The sequence below is a fragment of the Notolabrus celidotus genome, chromosome 2 (genome assembly GCF_009762535.1).
Source record: "Notolabrus celidotus isolate fNotCel1 chromosome 2, fNotCel1.pri, whole genome shotgun sequence".
In the NCBI taxonomy this organism is placed as follows: Eukaryota; Metazoa; Chordata; class Actinopteri; order Labriformes; family Labridae; genus Notolabrus; species Notolabrus celidotus.
In genome coordinates, this window is record NC_048273.1 from 22616850 (window position 1) to 22639241 (window position 22392).

The following is a 22392-nucleotide window of genomic DNA, read 5'->3' on the forward strand; positions in this document are numbered from 1 at the left end:
TGCTAAAAACTGCCGTTCATCGAGGATCCGCTTGAGGCTGGCTCCGGAAGTACCATAAACCACATACACACAAACTCAAAAAAGCTGATCTTTACAGCAGAAATAAACATGTTTACAGCCTGGTACAAAAGACAAGTGTAGTCTGGATAGCTCATTTCTCGATCCGCACACACTGTACAGGGTTTTTTGTTTTTTTTCAAACGCGGCAATTTCGAAGATATTAAGATTACGAGTCTTCCATTATGTGAGGCATATCTGACATGCTTGTCAGGCGGGAACACTGTAGCTGTTGGCTAGGAGGCTCAAAGCCTGCCTCTTTACGTCACACTAGCTCGACAGCAGTTATGCTGAGTTCAACATTTCCAATTTGGCAGCCGATCTGCCTCAAAACAGCACTTCATAAACAGATGGGTGACGTCACGGATACTACGTCCATTATTTATACAGTCTATGGTTGCGCTCCGGCAAAAATCAGAGTCTTGTGTATCTGCTGTGGAGGGCTCGGATTGCCGGAGCTGAGAAAGAGGAAGTTAACATGTCGACTAGATTGAAACCTAAAGCTCCCATGCCATGACTAAGCGGAGACCGCCTGGACATGGACCTGGAGGAATTTAGCCGTTACAGAGAAAACCAAAAATCTTTTAACAAGTCTTCAGATGATACATAATATCACATATAACAAAATACCCTCAGTAGTTTGTATGTAGGTTCGCTATGGCTGAGGGTACAGTGCTTTTTCCTGAAACAGTCAAAATGTGTCCACTAACAGTTCTTGTTTTTGTCCCTGACAGGTTCAGGTTGTCATTCTAAGTGTCTGAAAACATTACAGAAAGGATCGCTACAGAGAGAGAGAGCTTTATGTTTAAGAGGAAGGTGATTCTTCAACCATCAAGGATTATATTGCTGTCATCACAGCTTTTTTACCTGCTGTAGTATGAGGAAATCTGCAGATGCAACTCCAACTACTCCATATTCATGCAGTAGATACAACTGTATATTTTTTATGCTTAAGGTGCTCTGGTTCAACTGGTTTCTGAGGTGTACAGCTCAGAATCTTAAAGATGTGTGTCTCTGTTGTTTCTCACCTGGTTTCGGAGCTGCTTGATGGAGTGCTGCAGGGTCAGGATGTGGTTAAACAGTGGACTTTGCAGGGTTTCCCTCAGGTTTCCCATGGTCTCACCATGAGTCCACTCCTCCCTCTGGACCAGTTTGGCCTGCAGACGCTCCAGAGCTCCCAGAACCTGCTGACGCTCTGCAGCAGACACTGAGGATAGAGAGAGCGGTCGTCATACAGAAGCCCCTCAACGTGACAACATGTGATTACAATGTCGACCAGCTGAGAGGACTTACCTGTCGGGACATTTTCAAACATTGTTGTTGTCGTCCCTCGCTCTCTGTCTGTCACTCTGGATCAGTCTGAATACAAAACAGCAGATAATGATGCTCTTTTACTTTACATTCATCACAGACATAGGCTGGCATGGACAATGACAGCTATAGGTGGAAACAATGAAGACAAGACAGATGGAGACAAGTGAACAGAGATACACCCGGGACAAGTTGAGGCAAACCTGCTGAAGCCAAAGCAAGTTGAGAGAGGAAGTTTAAAAAGTTAAGATTATACAAAGAAGTTAAGTTTGTTTATTGAGATATATTTAAGATGATTTAAAGAGAGAAAAAGTTAAAATAACTTCATACAAAACTATTTATTACAGGTTCAGAAAACTTAAGACAAGACTGGTTAAGAAATACTGACACATGATACGTTTATAAGAAGTCACACATTTTTGAGGAGACATGAAAAGGAGGAAATTTAAGTCTAGACGAGCTCAGACAAGTCAAGATAAGTCAACGCAGGAAAGTTAAGATGAGAAAAGGTGACAAACAAGTTCAGGTGATACAAGAAAAAATATATAAATAAATAAGTTAAAGCCAAGTCAATTTAAACAAAAAAAAGTTCAGATTAGATTATCTGAAGAAGAAAATATTATGTACATATAATATATATAAACATATATCAGTGTATTATATTTTTCTCTTTATTAATATACATATGTATAGAACATAAACAAATTTAGATATATTTTACTATATATATATAAAGTATTTATATATAAAGAAAGATGCATATAAATATATATATATATATCTTAAAGAGAGAGAGAGAGAGAGAGAGAGAGAGAGAGAGAGAAAGAGAGAGAGAGAGAGAGAGAGAGAGAGAGGGAGAGAGAGAAGAGACAGAGAGAGGGTCGAGAAAGAGGAGGAGAGAGAGAGAAGAGAGAGAAAAGAGAAAGAGAAAGAGAGAGAGAGAGAGAGAAGAGAGGAGAGAGAGAAAGAGAGAAAAGAGAGAGAGAGAGAGAAAGAGAGAGAGAGAGAGAGAGAGAGAAAGCGAAAGAGAGAGAAGAAAGAGAGAGAGAGAGATGAGAGAGAGAGAGAGAGAGAGAGGGGGGGGATGGATGTATTTACCTTTCTCTAGATAGATAGATAGATAGATAGATAGATAGATAGATAGATAGATAGATAGGTTGATAGGTGTGTGTGTATGTGTGTGTGTGTGTGTGTGTGTGTGTGTGTGTGCGCGCGCGCGTGCGTGTGTGCGTGCGTGCGCATGTGTGTGTGAATTTGATATAGATATATCTAGATAGATAATTCACTGTTTATAACTGTTATTCTCTTGTTTCTCAGTGATACCTGAGGATTATACCACCTGCTGGTTTTTTTGCCTCTAAAGATCATCTTATGTTAGTCTGCTCCTCATCCTCAGAGCTTTAAAACAAAAACAACAATAAAAACAACAACAACAGCATCCCGTTACCTGCCCTGTACCTGTTAATTACACCTCTTTAATGTCTGTCTCAGCTCACCTGTGTGTGATTAGGTGATTACCTGCTGAACTGATGACATATAAAACTCTGAGCTTGTGTCCAAGTTGTGACACAGCTCTGCCCTGACTGTGTGAGGTTTCAGTGGATCTCAGGTGAGAGTGTGTTATCAGACTGTTAGCTCAGCATACATTAGCCAGGTGTATTTACACAGAGAGAGGATAACCAGGTAGCACTTTATCAGCTCATACTGGAGGGAAAACAAACAACACAACATTCCTCAAACTGTACATCAAACACAGAGACAGAAACTAAACTGAACGTCTCACTTTAACCCTGAAATCTGGGACTTTGTGCGCGCGGGGGCAGCTTACCTGTGCAGGTGTGATACCAGGAAGTGAAACTCAGCAGCTCAGAGGGGAGGGGATGAAACCAAATGTAATCTATATAACTATATGTTGTGTATTTTATCATCTTTAGCTTTTAATAATGAATCTGATAACGCAGCTTCGGCAGGTTCAACTCGCAACAGGTGCATCAAACTTTGAAAGACAGGTAAATAATAATAACAAAACACTTCCAACGAGCTGCAACGACTTATTAACGCGGTATTAAGTCACTGACAGCATCTAACTTTACCTTGTGGGTGCCTCATAAGAAAAAAAAGCGTAAACAACATAAAACCATCCCATCATCCTCCTCAGCTCGAGAACTTCACAGCAACCCTCCGCTAACTCTTGGCTATCCGCTAACATGCTAACTTAGCTCCAAAACAAGGTCTAAACATCCTCGATTTGTTTTCTTTCCAGAGGATAAACAGTCGGAGGATGTCGCCGTTAGTCAGTGGTAAAATAATAGAAAACAGATCACTTTGAAATGGTTTAAAAGTGGAGTAAAACTCACATGAACTGGATCCAGTTTGGCACTAGTGTCGCTTTAATGATGCGTTTACGTGCTGTAGGAAATGTAGGCTACTAGTGTTAGTCAAAGGGGGGTGTAAGTTTGTTGTCATCATCTCAGTCTGCTGTGCCCACAGACTGGAACAATTCACAGAAAACTTTAAAACTGATCTACTACATCTCAAACTCAGCCTTCATGAACTCTCTCATGGACACTCTTAAACACACCTGCACCTGCTTTTAATCCTGGCTCTGTTCTGACCTGTCATATTTAAATTGTAAGTTTTTACCCTTGTGTTTGTTTTTGTCATTACTGTTATCCCTGACCCTTTACCCCTTTTGCCGGGTCGTCACTGGAAATAAGAATTTGTTATTAATGACTTGCCTGGTTAAATAAAGGTTAAATAAAAATAAAAATAAATAAAGTTTGTTGAACATTTGCAAATTAGTTGTATTTTTAAGAAAAAAAGTATTAACAATGTAAACACCATTTGGTATGCTCCATTTAGCCTAATATTGCATTATAGAGCTGCATTAAAAGCTTAGATAATATAGTTACATTTTCTTTTTTTAATATGTTGACGTTCATGCATTGTCTACTGCTGTCCTTTGAGTAAAACGATTAGTGTAAAAGCAGAAATATGTTAATGACTTTACAAAAAATAAAGTTTGATATAATTTACGAAGTTTTCTTATTGCATTTTCAAAGAATTAGTGTTAATCAAGAAAGAACAAAGTAGTTCAAATGTTTAACTTGAGAAACAATATATCTCAGTTTGACAGTCTTTTGATTTTGGGGTTAGAAAAATTGACATTCTGGAGGCACGTACCTTCAAAATAAAATAATCCATGGGGAAGGCAATCTAAATCCAAAATGGTATACATTTTAAGATATAAAACAATGTTACAGTATACAAATAAACACAGTTTCACAATTGAGCTTGAGTGATATGAATAACTATGATTCTTGTGGTCCTGAAGGCATCACCCGTCACGTGACACAGTCAGACATGGCGTCCTCCCGGAGACGGGTGTTGTGTTTACGCTCCGGGATATGGAGCTTGTTATTTTATTTTGTTTACTCTCATTTTAGGGTTGTTCTGACGGAGGAGGTGGAACGCTGCGACAACTTACGACTCGGACAGTATCCTTTATTCAAAATGTGATCACGTGATTCAGAACTAACGGAGGGTAATCTACAGGAAGGTGCTCGGTGACGTTAGCTACAGCTAGCTTTGATACATTATTATAACATTTAGAAATTAAATTAAACTTTATGTACATATTAATCAGAGTGGAGACGCTGGGTTCTGTGTTTCATTACGATGTGTTTAATGGTATAGTAGTTGTCTAGGGTAGAGATAGGGGACTGTATTCAACGTATAAACAGTAGAATGCAGAAGTGTTAATGTCCTGTTTTAAGGATAATTAGCATTTTACCTTAATTTAACTGAACTACAGGAGTATCTTTATTTGTAAATGTAGGGATGGGGTGATCTATATTCACTTAAAGCTGCTATTGGTAGAAATGATGTAAAAAAAAACGTTACTTTTTTTTTTGCTGGGTTTGCAGTACTCATCAGTAAGTGAAGAAATTTGAGACTATAGCAAAATCTCTGCGTTTTCCAATGCCTATGTATAAAGCAATGTTATTATTCCCATCGTTCCCGTTATGACGGACCTATCATAGTTAATCTCCAATCCTCTGTCCTGATTGGTTAAGGGGCGCCCACTACTACGTGCTCCGATTGGTTATGAGTCCGGCACTATCATGACTGCACACGCCTATCTGTGTTGGGGGGCTAAAGGCTCATTTATACTTCTGTGTCGAATCGACGGTGTAGTCTAGCGTAGCTCCCGTACCTACACCGCAAACCCTGTGATTGGTCCGCTCTGTGGCATTGTGTGTCCCGCATTTACAGCACTTCCGGGATCCCAGACATCAGCCTCGTATTTCATCTCCTCCTCTCTATTCTTCATGTAATCATGTCTGCATGATAAACAGCAGCATGTATCAGCTGTAGGTTAACATAACACGCTCTGAAACTCTGAGGAAAAGTAAACAGAGATTGTAGCCGGCTGTAAGAGAGACCGCACTGCCCTCAAGCGTTTCAGTGAAGAATTGTCTCGCGACACAGACACATCGACGCACAAGTATGTGGTACTCATGTTCGCGTCAGCCCCTGCTGCATAGGGGCGACGCAGAAGTATAAATCAGCCTCAAGAGTAAATCTGGTTGGGAAGGATAGTGTTGACATTCGAAGTCGCTCTTTCTGAACAGATGTTTACTCTGTGACTATCAACAGCAGCTTTAAATAACTGTGTTTGCCATTGTCGTTATGATACTATAAATCAGACAAGGGTACAGAAATTAAGAGGTTATTGTGACCCATGTAGGGAGGATCAGTAGGTAGGGATGAGTCGTGATTTTCGAATGGTCGAATAATCTTTTCTTAACAAGAAATCGAATTGTTCACGTGACTTTTACGGAAGAGGATTAGGATAGCAAGTAAAAAAAAACAATAAACATATATATATATATATATATATATATATATATAGTGTCATCATTCTTTAATTCTGACTTTAATCTCAGAATTTAAAAAACAAAATTACACATTGAACTTTTTTTTCTCGTCCACCGTTCAAAAATGGATCTAGATCATATCAATATGTAAATCACATCTAACCAATATATCTACAACAATTTTCCTCAGTCATTTAACATGTCTCTCTTTCCTTACCCCATCCCTTTCTTTTACAACATTTCACAGAGTTTTTTTTTTTTTTTATGCGCTAAATATTTTTTTGTAGGCTTGAAACAAGAGATGTAATTTGTTTAGACCCAAGTGTATTTTAAAGTCTGGACATGACTTGGCAGTCGCAGAGGTTATTTTTAAGTCCTTTCACATTTAAGTGTGATCTGAGTTAGCTGAAACTCTGTGTAGACTAAAGCTGGATGACAAGGCTCATGAACATATGGGGGCCAAAATAATCTGATAGAGGGAATATTTTAAAATCAAGTAAATGCCCAATGAGATAAAGATTCAAACACATAAAAAGATAATGAAAGTGAAATGTTTGAACAACAATGAGTGAGCCACCAGGGTCGGTAGTTTGAGAGCAAGAAGTCTGAAGACAACCAAAGTACTCTTGATTTTGTGTTCACTAAATCCAGATATTTAAGTCAGTAAGTAAAACACTAAAATCATTTGCCGCTTCCAGCATACATGGGTTTGAATTTAGAGATGTTCTAAATGTTTCCATCATGGAGCTTCTTTAGAGCATAATAGGGATGATCAAGACCCCTAAACTTTCTATTTAAACTTATGAAACCGTAGATTGATAACTAACATAGCTCTCTGTGTTTGCACAAAGACAGATACGCCCCCTCTGATAATCTCTGTTACACTCATCCTCCTGTTGGTTCATCGTGTCATATTCATGTTTGCTCAGTGATCTCCTGGTTCAGATCCTTCACTCTCCTCAGGTATCTGTGTAAAGATCCAAAGATAGATGAATCCACACAGGAGCCGGAGAACTGCAAGGGCATAACCGCCTGGGGTGAGTGGAACCGCCGGCCGCCGCATGACATCTGTTTTAAGGAATCTTTTCATACATGCAAGATTATTTGGGAATAACTGAACCAAAACTCACTCAGGGCGGCTGTGGCTCATCAGTGGAGTCAGTTGTCTTTAATTGGGAGGTCAGGGGTTTGATCCCAGGTCCATTGACATTACTACATTGAAGTGTTACAACACCTTAATTTAAACCTTGAACCAAAAGAGCTTCACAAGGAAAAATAAAAACAACAATTCAGGAAAGTTAGAAGGAAAATAAACAAAACAAGAAAAAAAAAACACAGGACTACATTGTGAGAAATCGATTAAAAAAATTATTAGTATGAAAAACAGGATAAAACAAACCTTAGGAATACAAATAATGTAAGATTTTATTCCTAAGATTTCTTCACATGTGATAATCTTAATCACATCCTGTATTAACATCATAGTTTGTATTGTGTTCATGTTTGTGATCTGAGATGTCTCTCCTCCTGCGCTCGATGCAGCGGGAACTTTAAGTAGGTTAAGTGTTTAAGACTGACATCTTCGAACTGTTACCCTTGCATGCTTTTAGAGTTTTGTACCAAGTGGTTTTTAGAAGGGATGGGCTGCACATAATGTAACCACCAGGAACTCCAGATTTAAAGCCGACATTGATCCTTATTGGGATGAGATTTCAAGTGAATATGACGCGATAGGAAAGATGATGATAAAAAAAAGATTATTCCTGGAAAAAAAACCTTTCTATATGAATCTTTCAAAACAAACTGAAAAATATTAACCAAATCCTTACTTCTTATTCCCTGACTGTAGAGATTTAGATAGCTCTAATAGTCCAACTGTGTGTTTGTGTGTGTGTGTGTGTGTGTGTGTGTGTGTGTGTGTGTGTGTGTGTGTGTGTGTGTGTGTGTGTGTGTGTGTGTGTGTGTGTATGTCTGCGTGTGTCTGCGTGTGTCTGCGTGTGTCTGTTTGTGTCTGTGTGTGTGTTTACAGTGGAGTGCCTCCCAGCTCCGAACATCAGCTGCCGGCTCTCTAACGGGACAGAGTTCAGGTTCAGCGGTGAGGAGGTGGGCTTCAACAAAACCGTCCCCTGCAGGAACGTGTAAGTGCTGCAACACACACCAACACACACACACACACACACACACACACACACACACACACACACACACACACACACACACACAGGAGCAGACACACAAACACACAAATATTCATCCTGTGCAGAGGATAAACTGTCAGCCGAGGGTTGAATTATCAGGTTTTTGTGATTTTATTATAATGGTTTTCCTTTTTGTACGATAACAAAGATATGTTTCTGATGATTTATTTTATTCTGATCACATATGATACTGGTTTATTTTAGTTATATAAATTATTTAACATGTTCTGATCACGTTGATCACTAAGTTCATCAGTCATATTGTCTCTGTTTTCTCTCAGGAGCGTTTATTCTTATAAAGTCGCAGTGGCTCTGTCTCTGTTTCTGGGCTGGCTCGGAGCCGACCGCTTCTACCTGGGATATCCTGCTCTAGGTACACACACACACACACACACACACACACACACACACACACACACACACACACACACAACAAACACACACCTCCTGCTCTAACAGACTTTGGTAAACGCTGCAGGTTCAGGTCTGTCTCTGGTCAAACAGCTTTTTGGACACCGGGACATTTCTCTGGTAATTAACAGACATTAATCAGGAAACCTGTGATCACCTGCATTATGGTAAAGCGACTAAAAGATCTATGTGAAGGAATTTAAAAAACCTGGTGCTCAATTTGATCAACATTTTTTACAGCTTGTATAAAGATCCAACAGTCTATCTCTCAGCTGTGATAACACAGGACGTAGGCTGTCCTTTCACTTCAATGTCCGTCTGCTGTCTTTTTTTAATGGTTATTAACTTTTCTCTGAAAAATAACACAACTCTGAAAGTGTTTGAAAAACATCTTCAACATATGAATAGACTCCATAATAAAGTTAACACTCTTTTTTTCTTCAGGCTTCAGGAAAACAACTAACACGTGTTTGTATGATGATATTCACATCAGGTCAACCCTTTTAAAATAATTTTTACATCGGGTCTGCGGACATCTTTTTTTAATTCTTTTTTGCGTAGGTTCAAAGGTCATCACTTTCAAAAAGTTTTCACGTCCGTTTTTGCATCAGTTAGGCTGTTGTCACTTTTTTCATGATTTCAACATCAGGTTTTGGTCACCACCTTTTTAAATGATTTTCACGTCTGGTCTGTTGTCAATATAGGTACACAGTTCTGTGTCTGTCGCCAACGTTTTCTTCTTCTTTTACTATTTAATGAAGTTTGCATTAGGGATGTACATTTTAAGTATTTTCCATGATCGATTTTTGGAAATGTTAATGATCAATTATCGATTAATTGATAAGAAAAAACATTATTATGCTTACGTCAAAAACAATGCCAAATACGTTGTCTTCCCCCTAAATTTTATTTTCTACAGCAACAAAATGCAAATAACTGACGGGATTGAATACGGGCACACGTTTGACACGCAGAATATCAACGATCAGGCTCATAGAAATATTCTCCGCGGACATAATCTTATAAAGTGAAGGCTCATAATAGTAACAGAAAAGTACTTTAGACTCACAGTGTCCAGTTTTCTGTCTACTCGTTCTTATTGAGAAAAATAAACATGTGTATTCGGTCAGGTGTCAGCCAGGAGCGCAACCGGGTCATAATCAGGAGAAAGCTCAGACGGCTCTGATGTTGCTGATCTGCAAACGTAGCGTACCAGAATTTCCCATCAGTCTGTCTAAAGGTGGGAAATTTCCTGTTTAAAGCTGTCAACCTTTGTGTCCGTGTTGTTGTTGGCAGCAGTTTTGTGTTGATCCTCTTTTAAAAAGCGCACATGGAGACCTGACGCACAGCCGCAGCCGCCAGCTGAGCGTCTCCGCTGTGCGCAACACCTTTAACAGCTGATTCACATCGAAACATGCTTTAATCTTAAAACACCTCCCTGATAGATGAGTGTAATATGAGACCACATGATGTTTGTTCCACGTGACGGAAAATTGATAACAAAAATGTGTGTTTCGAGTAATTTCTTAACAATCAATTAATCGATAATCGATTAATTGTGGTCATCCCTAGACTTTGCATTCTTCTTCTGTTACTTAATGCAGTTAGCAAACGATCTATAGCCACCATCTGGCAGGAATACCGCAATACAACCAATGAGATAATATTTGTTTTAACTCTTCGAATATTCAATTATTCGAAAATCATGACTTCATAGTAAAAACTTAGTGTCTTCAAACTCTTCTATTGTCCAACTATAGCCAAAAAAAGTTTGATTAACCTTTCGTCTTGGAAAATAATTTCACACAAAAAAGGTTTTTAAAAAATGGACCTTAATTTTTCTGGAAGTTCAACTCCCATCCTCTCCCCTCAAACTGTCAGCATTATGAAACCCTATATTGTGAAAATAACTGATAAAGGAATCATAATTTTTGTAATATCTGCTGGTTTTTAATATTTTCCTTTGTGGATATTAACAGTCAAGAAGCGATACTATGCCAATAAAAAACAACTTTTTAACATTCCATTCACAGATCTTACTAATTTAACATTCAAGAGTCATATGAGCAGATGATACATAATCCCATTTTAGCAAAAATTGCAGTAAACTATGTAGACTTTTGGTATTTTCACCTCCTCATTGCTCAGATGTCTAATCGGTCTAACAGCTGCTGCTCGTGTTAAACGTCATCTCTCCTCCCTCCTCCTAAAGTCTGCATGCACTGATGGAAATATTCAGTGTTCCTCTTGAACTGTTTCCATATTTTTTATGTTGTTCTTTTTTTCAGGCTGAATTCAAATTGAATTCGTGGACTCTTTGTTTGTCACTGATCTCCACACAATGGAGCGTAATAACCCAAAGCATAACAGTTATGATTAACACAACAAGAGTGAGTTATTATCAGCAGACTGAGCCGCTCTCATCCTTCTTTTAATGAGGCACCTGCAGGAATACAAAGGCTGCGAGTGCGTGTGTGTGTGTGTGTGTGTGTGTGTGTGTGTGTGTGTGTGTGTGTGTGTGTGTGTGTGTGTGTGTGTGTGTGTGTGTGTCTGTGTGTCTGTGTGTCTGTGTGTCTGTGTGTGTGTGTGTGTGTGTGGAGATGGAGGACAGCTGCACTGACAAACACCTGGCCTCATTTGGCACAGGTTGGTCCGGGCCGAGCCAAGCCAAGCCGAACTGAAGCCAAGTCAGATTTTTCTCCCCAAAAATGTATTTCACAGACGTTTGATAAAAAGCTTCAACAGTCACACAGACACACAAAGCAGCGCCCCAAACAGGCCACGCAGATCACTGCGACTCTGTCTGAATTTAGTTTTGAATATTCTATCCTTTTTAAAATGATTCAGTCATAGCCTTTTTACAACAGGACAAACTCACAGACAAAACAACTCATACCATGGTAAAAATCACAGAAAGAGCGACAGAGGTTTATTTTAGTGTTCCCCAAAACAATCCAGAGCTGCCTGCAGACAGTACAGTTTTTAAAACATAAGAAGACTCCTTCTGTACTCAAGGTCCTGGGTTAAAAATGACAAAACACACGCACACAAACACACACACACACACTTGAATGTCAGTCAGTCTGCATGATCAGAGCAGATTTTGAAGAGAGATAGCGACAGAGATCACTTGTTTTGCTTTTGTTTAAGTTGTTTGCCAATTTTAGAAAATTGAAAACTTTGCAAAAGCCTCAGAAAAGGTAAAAAGTATACATTTGAAATGTATTTTAAACATAAATGTGACAAAACAACTCCGTTATTATCTCAACTAAAGGTCCCATGTGGTAGATTTGGCTACGTGTGAGATTTGGTATTTAAATGCAACCAGAGAATGATATACTTTCACTCCTGATAATTTGTTATGAAATTAGAACAAATGAAGACTTCGTCATAAGATATTAAGTGAAGATCTTTTTTTCTTCTTGCATTATGCACACCGACGACTGTATGTCATCTAACGTGGATGGGCAGAAAAAGCTTAGACTTCGGTTGGTTATATAACCAATCATTTCATGTGGTTTTGTTCTTTCCTAATTGAATCCTGTAATGTATTTTTTTGTGATTGGTATGTATATTTGTTTTGTTGAAGAAGAACTTGTTAATGCAGATCAAAAATATACTTCTGCTTAAAAAAAGAAATTAGACAACTTGACTGGACTTAAGAAAGGTGTCTTTGTGTCATGAGCATCACAGGAGCTCAGCCGTTTTTAATTCACAGAGAGTTTTAAGTGTATTATTCGTCATTTACACACCTTGCTCTTTTTTAAAAACTTTGTCAAGTCTGACATTTTCTTGCAGATTTTCTATTTTTTTATGCTTCAGACCTCTCAGATTTATGTTTGTAATCCTTAATTTGACCATTTCTGTAGATGTTTTCAGAGTTAATTCAGGAACAGAGAATATCAGAGAGAGGAGTTTTAAATGTTTCTAAAACTTTTTTTTTTTTTTTATCACTTATGAATTTGGAGATTGGACTTTTTTAGTTGTCCAACAAAGTGAACAAAGATACGTCTTCAAATGTCTTGTTTTGACAAACAATCCAAAAAACTCAAAGGTAGAAAGTTACCTGATAGACAAATAGAGATGTTTTGTCAGCATTGTTTTATTTATTATAATTTGTCTTGCTTAAAAAACACAAATAGCATTGAATATAAGGGCTTATTTTATGTGCATTGATTGGATTTACAAAGTGGAAAGAATAAACCTGGGACTCTAGATTAGCAGTGAGCATCCCGGCCTGAGATTATTGAGATGAAGCTGAAATCGGGTAGTTTTAAAAATCAAACTTTCAAAACCTGGATTAACTTGACATCGACTTTTTACATTCATAAAGTTGTCCCGTGTTAGTTAATGTTAATATTGAGGATTATCATTTGAGCTTGTCTCTATTTGACATTAACCCCTCTCTTTGTCTCTGTGTCTGTCAGGACTCTTGAAGTTCTGTACTGTTGGTTTCTGTGGAATCGGCACCTTGATCGACTTCATCCTGATTGCCATGCAGGTGAGTCACAAACAAAGACAGGTTCTGGTGAGGTACTGGCACATCCCCTTTCACACATCCTGTTTTTGAGACGGGACGTTAAGCAAGTCTATTCCACCTTTACGTCCTCTGTAAACAAAGTGAGCAGAGAAGAAGACGCTCAAATAACTGAGAGCAAGAAGTAAGCCTGTCGAGCTGGCTTTGATCAAACTGAGTTAAACTCAGACACACTTCATCCTCTCACACTCACAAACTCTCCGGTTCTGGTCTCACCTCCATGTTAAACCTGTGATGAAGCTCTCCTCGTTTCCCAGAGGATCTATTTCAGCAGCACAGGGCGATGCAGCCTCATATTTTAGCTGCTAACCACTCTGTGGGAGAGAGCGTCCAGCCTGATGAATAAACAAGCGTCGGCCTTCTGATTATTATTTACGTCCCTCCATCGAACAGCGCTGCGTCTCTGTGAGGCCGCAGGATGAATGATGCTTCCAGAAGCTTCTAATGGACTCTGAGAGGATGGAGACAGATGGATGGAGCGAGGGAAGCAGGAGGTGAAGGGACGAATCACTCCTCTTTGTTCAGGCGTTTTAGATAATAGAGAAAGGAGATCCATCACATGAAGGAGTGAGGGGGAAAAACAGACCCAACACACTGTAAGCACTCAGATCAGAGAGTTTAAAGTGACAGCAGGTGACGGTGATAACTAACTCCCCACACATCCTCACAGATTAAATTATCCTGAACCGGTGAACAAGTTCAGGAAACTTCCAACAATTTGATCAAATCTTCTGTAATACCTTGTACATTGTTCTGCAGAATTCAGATACATTTTAAAGTTCCAGATTAAGAGAGCCTCTAACTAAATCTCATGTAATGAGTCATCATAGTGCTGCAGACAAAATACACCTGTGTAACAACAAAACCATGAATGTTAAAATAGAGAGAGCAATAGGCTGAAGAGCAATACGATCAAAAATTGAAATAGGAGGAGGAATACATTAAAATTGATCAAATCAAAGTAGTGTTAACATATAGAGAAATGTAAATACAGAAGATACTTGTATTTTTTTTACTACTTTTTTTTTTTCTAATTCTGGCTTTTAAATCAGAACTTGGAATTTCTGTCTTTAATCTCAGAATTCCAGAATTCTGTCTTTAATTTCAGAATTCTGGAATCCTGTCTTAGATCTCTGAATTCAGGGGTTCTGACAATAAAGTCAGAATCCTAAAAATAAATAAATACATAAATACATTTTTTTGGGGGGCCCTAATCCTCTTCAGTGTATACATAATCGGGTGAATTATTTTTAAAAAAGCATAATTATCAATTAGAACAAATAAAAAAATAGGTAAATTGATTAAAACCTTTTTCAGATAGCAAATCAATTTTACAACAACCTGTCCCCTGAAGAGCTTTAGTGACAGAAAAGGAATGGTTATGAGGTACAGCAAGATTTAAAAAAAAAACATTTATCGATGAGAAAAAGCACTGAACGTCAGTGTGAGTGCAGGTTTGTTGTTGGATTAACCAGGATTTGGAAGCTCTGCTAAAAATGTGGTGAAGTTTACAGGAAGTTATAAATGATCAGGTTAAATTTCAGGAGTTTACTCCTCACACAGGAGAAAATGTCTGAATCGAAGGTGCTCTGCAGAATTAAACTTTACCATCAGAACCTGAAGCTGCTCTGGTTTCATTTAAACATTTGAACACAAACTTTACAGAATGGAAATCAATGAAATCACTAAAACTTTGTATTTACTCAAAACGAGACAGTGGTGATGTCTTATTTGGTTTTTTTTTCCAGGATTTTTAAGGCCTGATTATAGTTCTTTAGAAGTTCACCTGCTTCAGGTGCTCAAGTCGGAAACAAGTCACATCTTCTGTTCTTCTGCTCATCAGCTCATGAGTGTTAAACTTTATTCTCACGTGTTGATTCTCCTCTTGTAGATCGTCGGTCCAGCAGACGGAACAGACTACATCGTGGATTATTACGGCGCCCGGCTGACCCGCCTGTCCATCACCAACGAGACGTACAGGAAGCCTCACCTGTCTCTGTGAACACGCCCACAAACGGACTGACGTGGTGAGTTCAGCATCAGAGCGTGGCTCTTTGTCAGGTTTCTGTCCACAACATAAACCTAAAAATAAAGGGAACATTTGAAGATGTGGAGTCTCTTCTTAATTTGAAATCTAGGTTTTTACCGCTTTACAAAATTAATCTTATGTCTTCCTTAAAGGTGCTGTGAGGAACTTTTGTTTTGTATCGATTCTGGCGCCCCCCTTGTGGACAAAGTGATACCTCTTATCTCTTGTCCTATACATGCAAAAGTAGTGTTTTCAACAAAAGCCTCATCCTGTTGTGTTCAACAGTCAACTTTATCAGGCAATGTGATTATTTTCCATGAAAACAGTCAAATAAAGGCTGTTTCTGAAGCAAGATGTCCATCACCTGGTCTGGCCCCCCCCCCCCCCCCCCCCAGGGCCTTTAAACAAATATAATAAATTACTAAATCAGCAGCAGTGAACAAGTCCTGAATCCAGAGATGTGTTCAAAGTGTCTGAAGTCAAAAGTGAAGCTTCAGAGTTGAAGGTCTGACTGTCCTCTGTTCAGACACAGAAGTTAAATATCAGAGTTTAAAGTCAACACGAGGAAGATCTCTCTGGGATTAAAGTCTGGATTTAAGTTTGGGGCAAAAAATGTTGAGATACATTTTTAATATTTACACCTTAAAGCAAACGTACAGCAGCAGAAAGTGAATTCAAATGTTTTTTTTATCTGTAAGCTTAAGTCACTAATAAGATTTACATTCTTGAAGATTAATCCAGAGAGTAAAAAACCTGCAGTATGATATCTAAACCCAGCTTTGAATGCTGTCTAAAAGTAAAGTATCTGTTTTTCTGTTTTTCTTCAGGTCAGCGAAGTACTCCCAGAGAACAGCATGCAGGAGCAGAAACACTCTTAACATCATTCAGTCTAACTTTGTCAACACAATGATTTTGTACAACAACAAATATCAAAAATGATAAACTTCAAGAATAAGAGTCACATAAGGAGGATCTGATCAGAAGCCTTTAAAGGGTCGTTCCACCTCATTGTGCATGTGTTCAACCCACAACCTGTACACCTTCACATTCCTGCTGATCTCTCTCGCACACAGTTCAGATATCCCCCTGCAGACTTCACATTATGTCCATGTAAACCTGCTTCTGTTACTGTAAACATGTTGTCACTTTAAATCTGATTCCCATCAGCCGCTCTGTTTTATTTATTATGATTTTGTTATAAAAGTTGATATGTTTTGCTGTTTCGCATTTAAATTCTGATGTTTGTAAATAAAGATACTTTTGGTGAATTGACATGTGACTGTTTATTAAACACTGCAGTTATGTTGGTATTAATGTCATAGATCTACACACACATTCATGCACACACATTATTAAATATCATATGCAAGTAAAGAAGGAGGTACAGTCTTAGTCTGCTGAAAGCACAACGTAATTCTGTTTTACGTCCCAATTTTGACGTTAGGAAGACAGAAAACTCTAAAGCCTGAGCAGTTTCTTCTGTTTAATTATAATCCATGAACACACACCACCACATGCTGTGTGTGTGTGTGTCTTTTTATTTCCATGTCGAGTTAGCAGCCATGTGGCTTTCATCAAAATTCAATTATCATACTGTACCACGCTTCACAGGAGACACACACAAACACACACACACACCAGGTCCAAGAGAATGCTGAAACAGGGAGTGTCTTAATAGTTTCAGTATGGTCCTTCTCACTATAAACCTGCATGTGTGTGTGTGTGTGTGTTTGAGAGAAAGAGTGTGTTAACAGCTTGTAATGGATTAAAGGTGCGGTGTAGCTCACTAAAACACACAGGCTGAGACGAAAGGCCACCACAAATAAATAAGAAGTATGAAAAACAATGACGGTGCTAACAAGCCAGGTGTGGTGAACACAGACACAGATACTAATCAGTGCTAACATGTAAATAATGTTGGCATGTGACTGTATAAAACTGTCAGTCAAATTAGTCCAGTAAAGCGCACAGAGACAGACGTATGGAGTGTTTGTTTGATATTTAAATGAACAAATCTCCAAAAGGCTCAAACGCTACAAACACGAAACAGAGGTGACACCTAGTAGACAGCTAGCAGCTCTCAGCTGTCACTCATGGAGTCCATGCCATAAGCGGAGCAACTGCGGGGGCAGAGGGTGCGGCAGCCCAGGGCCCACATTCGGAAGGGGCCCCCTATACTGAGCAACTTTTTTGACAGGACCGGAACAGCCGATGTCTGTCCCTGTCCACAGTCGGTGTTGTAATTTAAAAAAATTCACACACACATCTATTTTCAATTTAAAGCGACCTCCTGTTGTCGTTCGGTTAATAATCCCCAGAAATTCATACACACACTAACACACCTGAAAACGCACATGTCATGACCATTCAAGATTATTTATCTTATGTTTAAAGATGGGCCCATGAAATGCTTTAAGCTTAGGGGTGCAAACCACAACCATGCTCAACGTATGCCCACGTAAAGGTACACTGCTGAATAATTGAAACGTTTACAAACAAATCAATAATAATCGCCTTGGAGGCTATAAATTAACTACACATTTTTTCTTCATCTTACCACTGTAGGTAGCCGAGGTTCTATTAGCTATATCATTCAGCCATGATTAGTATTGAATCCTATGTTACGACTAGGGATGCAAATTTGAAGTATTTTCCGTGATTGATATTTAGAAATGTTGACGATCAATTATCGATTAATCATTTTTTTTTAAAACGTAAAAGTTTTCCATGTCAGAAAGAAAACCAAATGCATTATTTTTTCCCTGAATCAAAATTTCCTTTACAACACAATGTATATAAAGACAATATTAAATAGCAACGGATCATATTGAGGCGTACAAAATGTTAAACACAGTGAATATCAACATGTGGGACAGGCTCATGAGACCACGTAATGTTTGTTCCACGTGATAGAAAATCAAAAAAAAAATGTGTTTGAGTAAGATCTTAACAATCAATTAATCAATAGTCGATTTTTTGTTGATCGGGGTAAGGATTAGGGTTAGGATTAGGTTTAGGGAGAGCATTATGGTTAGGGTTAGGGTTAGGATTAGGGTTACGATTATGGTTAGGGTTAGGATTAGGGTTAGGATTAGGTTTAGGGAGAGCATTATGGTTAGGGTTAGGGTTAGGATTAGGGTTACGATTATGGTTAGGGTTAGGATTAGGGTTATGATTTGGGTTAGGATAATGGTTAGGGTTAGGGTTAGGGTTTGGGTTACGATTAGGGTTAGGGTTAGGATTAGGGTTATGATTTGGGTTAGGATAATGGTTAGGGTTAGGGTTAGGATTAGGGTTAGGGTAGGATTAGGGTTAGGGTTAGGATTAGGGTTAGGGTTACGATTAGGGTTAGGATTAGGGTTAGGGTTAGGATTAACGTTAGGGTTAGGGTAACGATTAGGGTTAGCGTTACGATTAGGGTTAGGATTAGGGTTAGGGTAAGGATTAGGGTTAGGGTTAGGGTTAGGGTTAGGATTAGGGTTAGGGTAACGATTAGGGTTAGGGTTAGGATTAACGTTAGGGTTAGGGTTACAATTAGGGTTAAGATTAGGGTTAGGGTTACAATTAGGGTTAAGATAAGGATTAGGGTTTCGGTTAGGGTTAGGGTTAGGGTTAGGGCTACGATAAAGGTTGGGGTTAGGGTTAGGATTAGGGTTAGGGTTAGGATAAGGGTTAGGATTAGGGTTAGGGTTAGGATTAGGGTTAGGGTAACGATTAGGGTTAGCGTTACGATTAGGGTTAGGATTAGGGTTAGGGTAAGGATTAGGGTTAGGGTTAGGGTTAGGATTAGGGTTAGGGTAACGATTAGGGTTAGGGTAAGGATTAACGTTAGGGTTAGGGTTACGATTAGGGTTAGGGTTACAATTAGGGTTAAGATAAGGATTAGGGTTTCGGTTAGGGTTAGGGTTAGGGTTTGGATTAGGGTTAGGGTAAGGATTAGGGTTAGGATTAGGATTAGGGTTAGGGTTAGGGCTACGATAAAGGTTGGGGTTAGGGTTAGGATTAGGGTTAGGGTTAGGATTAGGGTTAGGGTTAGGATAAGGGTTAGGGTTAGGGTTAGGGTTAGGATTAGGGTTAGGGTAAGGATTAGGGTTAGGGTTAGGATTAGGGTTAGGGTTAGGGCTACGATAAAGGTTGGGGTTAGGGTTAGGATTAGGGTTAGGGTTAGGATAAGGGTTAGGGTTAGGATTAGGGTTAGGGTTAGGATCAGGGTTAGGGTTAGGATTAGGGTTAGGATTAGGGTTAGGGTTAGGGTTACGAGGGTTAGGGTTAGGATTAGGGTTAGGGTTAGGGTTACGAGGGTTAGGATTAGGGTTAGGGTTACGATTAGGGTTAGGGTTACGATTAGGGTTAGGGTTACGATTAGGGTTAGGGTTAGGATAAGGATTAGGGTTTCGGTTAGGGTTAGGGTTAGGGTTAGGATTATGAATTTGATTAGGCTAAGGGTTAGGGATAGGGTTAGGGTTAGGATTAGGGTTAGGGTTACGATTAGGGTTAGGGTAAGGGTTACGATTAGGGTTAGGGTTAGGATTAAGGTTATGGTTATGATTAGGTGTAGGGTTACGATTAGGGCTACGGTTAGGGTTGTGATTAGGGTTAGGGTTAGGATTAGGATTAGGGTTAGTATAAGGGTTATGGTTAGGGTTAGGGTTAGGGTTAGGGTTACGATAAGGGTTAGGATTAGGGTTAGGGTTAGGATTAGGGTTAGGGTAAGGATTAGGGTTAGGGTTAGGATTAGGGTTAGGGTTAGGATTAGGGTTAGGGTTAGGATTAGGGTTAGGGTTAGGGTTAGGATTAGGGTTAGGGTTAGGGTTAGGATTAGGGTTAGGGTTAGGGTTAGGGTTAGGGTTAGGGTTAGGATTAGGGTTAGGGTTAGGGTTAGGATTAGGGTTAGGGTTAGGGTTAGGATTAGGGTTAGGGTTAGGGTTAGGATTAGGGTTAGGGTTAGGGTTAGGGTTAGGATTAGGGTTAGGGTTAGGGTTAGGGTTAGGATTAGGGTTAGGGTTAGGGTTATTATTACGGTTAGGGTTAGGATTAGGGTTAGGATTAGGGTTAGGGTTAGGATTAGGGTTAGGGTTAGGATTAGGGTACGGTTAGGATTAGGGTTAGGGTTAGGGTTAGGATTAGGGTTAGGGTTAGGGTTAGGGTTAGGGTTAGGATTAGGGTTAGGGTTAGGGTTAGGGTTAGGGTTAGGGTTAGGATTAGGGTTAGGGTTAGGGTTATTATTACGGTTAGGGTTAGGATTAGGGTTAGGATTAGGGTTAGGGTTAGGGTTATGATTAGGGTTAGGGTTAAGGTTAGGATTAGGGATAGGGTTAGGGTTATGATTAGGGTTAGGTTTAGGATTAGGGTTAGGATTAGGATTAGGGTTAGGATTAGGGTTAGGGTTATGGTTAGGGTTAGGGTTACGATAAGGGTTAGGATTAGGGTTAGGGTTAGGATTAGGATTAGGGTTAGGGTTCGGATTAGGGTTAGGATTAGGGTTAGGGTTAGGATTAGGGTTAGGGTTAGGGTTAGGGTTAGGATTAGGGTTCGGATTAGGGTTAGGATTAGGGTTAGGGTTAGGATTAGGGTTCGGATTAGGGTTAGGATTAGGGTTAGGGTTAGGATTAGGGTTAGGATTAGGATTAGGGTTAGGGTTCGGATTAGGGTTAGGATTAGGGTTAGGGTTAGGGTTAGGGTTAGGGTTAGGATTAGGGTTAGGGTTAGGATTAGGGTTAGGATTAGGGTTAGGGTTAGGATTAGTGTTAGGATTAGGATTAGGGTTAGGGTTAGGGTTAGGGTTAGGATTAGGGTTAGGGTTACGATTAGGGTTAGGGATAGGATTAGGGTTAGGATTATGGTTAGGGTTAGGGTTAGGATTAGGGTTAGTATAAGGGTTAGTATAAGGGTTAGGGTTAGGGTTAGGGTTACGATAAGGGTTAGGATTAGGGTTAGGGTTAGGATTAGGGTTAGGGTTAGGATTAGGGTTAGGATTATGGTTAGGGTTAGGGTTAGGATTAGGGTTAGGGTTAGGATTAGGGTTAGTATAAGGGTTAGTATAAGGGTTATGGTTAGGGTTAGGGTTAGGGTTACGATAAGGGTAAGGATTAGGGTTAGGGTTAGAATTAGGGTTAGGGTTATGATTAGGGTTAGGATTAGGGTTAGGGTTAGGGTTAGGGTTATTATTACGGTTAGGGTTAGGATTAGGGTTAGGATTAGGGTTAGGGTTAGGATTAGGGTTAGGGTTAGGGTTATGATTAGGGTTAGGGTTAGGATTAGGGATAGGGTTAGGGTTATTATTAGGGTTAGGGTTAGGATTAGGATTAGGGTTAGGGTTAGGATTAGGATTAGGGTTAGGATTAGGGTTAGGGTAAGGATTAGGGTTAGGATTAGGGTTAGGATTATGGTTAGGGTTAGGATCAGGGTTAGGGTTAGGATTATGGTTAGGGTTAGGGTCATGATTAGGGTTAGGATTAGGGTTAGGGTTAGGATTAGGGTTAGGGTTAGGATTAGGATTAGGGTTAGGGTTAGGGTTAGGATTAGGGTTAGGGTTAGGGTAAGGATTAGGGTTAGGGTTAGGATTAGGGTTAGGATTAGGGTTAGGGTTAGGGTTAGGGCTGGGATCAGGGTTAGGGTTAGGATTACGGTTAGGGTTAGGATTAGGGTTAGGGTTAGGATTAGGGTTAGGGTTAGGGCTATGGTTACGATTAGGTGTAGGGTTAGGATTAGGGCTAGGCTTAAGGTTATGATTAGGGTTAGGGTTATGATTAGGGTTAGCGTTAGGGTTAGGATTAGGGGTTTGGTTAGGATTAGGTGTAGGGTTACGATTAGGGCTAGGGTTAGGGTTATGATTAGGGTTAGGGTTAGGATTAGGTGTAGGGTTACGATTAGGGCTAGGGTTAGGGTTATGATTAGGGTTAGCGTTAGGGTTATGATTAGGGTTAGCGTTAGGGTTAGGATTAGGGTTATGGTTATGATTAGGTGTAG

The 22392-nt window shown here is 39.5% G+C and overlaps 2 protein-coding genes across 2 annotated transcripts in view; one reads left to right on the forward strand and one right to left on the reverse strand.

Annotated features, from left to right (window-relative positions):
* Window positions 1–3845, reverse strand: part of patj (PATJ crumbs cell polarity complex component) — a 137855-nt gene extending 134010 nt beyond the window's left edge. Inside the window, exons 1-3 of the mRNA XM_034703343.1 lie at window positions 3726–3845; window positions 1351–1416; window positions 1086–1264 (exon numbers count right to left, since the gene is read on the reverse strand). Coding sequence (XP_034559234.1) covers window positions 1086–1264; window positions 1351–1372 — 201 coding nt within the window. The 5' untranslated portion in view covers window positions 1373–1416; window positions 3726–3845. The remainder of the gene's footprint in view (window positions 1–1085; window positions 1265–1350; window positions 1417–3725) is intronic.
* An 858-nt stretch (window positions 3846–4703) lies between these two features.
* On the forward strand, window positions 4704–16695 carry tm2d1 (TM2 domain containing 1). Its single transcript, XM_034703331.1, has 7 exons — window positions 4704–4865; window positions 7212–7285; window positions 8278–8386; window positions 8728–8819; window positions 13285–13358; window positions 15286–15421; window positions 16251–16695. The coding sequence occupies exons 1-6, from the start codon at window positions 4732–4734 to the stop codon at window positions 15394–15396; spliced, it is 594 nt and encodes a 197-aa protein (XP_034559222.1). The 5' UTR covers window positions 4704–4731; the 3' UTR covers window positions 15397–15421; window positions 16251–16695.
* The last annotated feature ends 5697 nt before the right edge of the window (window positions 16696–22392 follow it).

Coding starts and splice junctions, on each gene's coding strand:
- tm2d1 (XM_034703331.1), top strand. CDS start 4,732: ATGGCGTCCTCCCGGAGACGGGTGTTGTGTTTACGCTCCGGGATATGG. Junction 8,820..13,284: donor CCTGGGATATCCTGCTCTAG/GTACACACACAC, acceptor TGTGTCTGTCAG/GACTCTTGAAGTTCTGTACT. Junction 13,359..15,285: donor TCATCCTGATTGCCATGCAG/GTGAGTCACAAA, acceptor CTCCTCTTGTAG/ATCGTCGGTCCAGCAGACGG.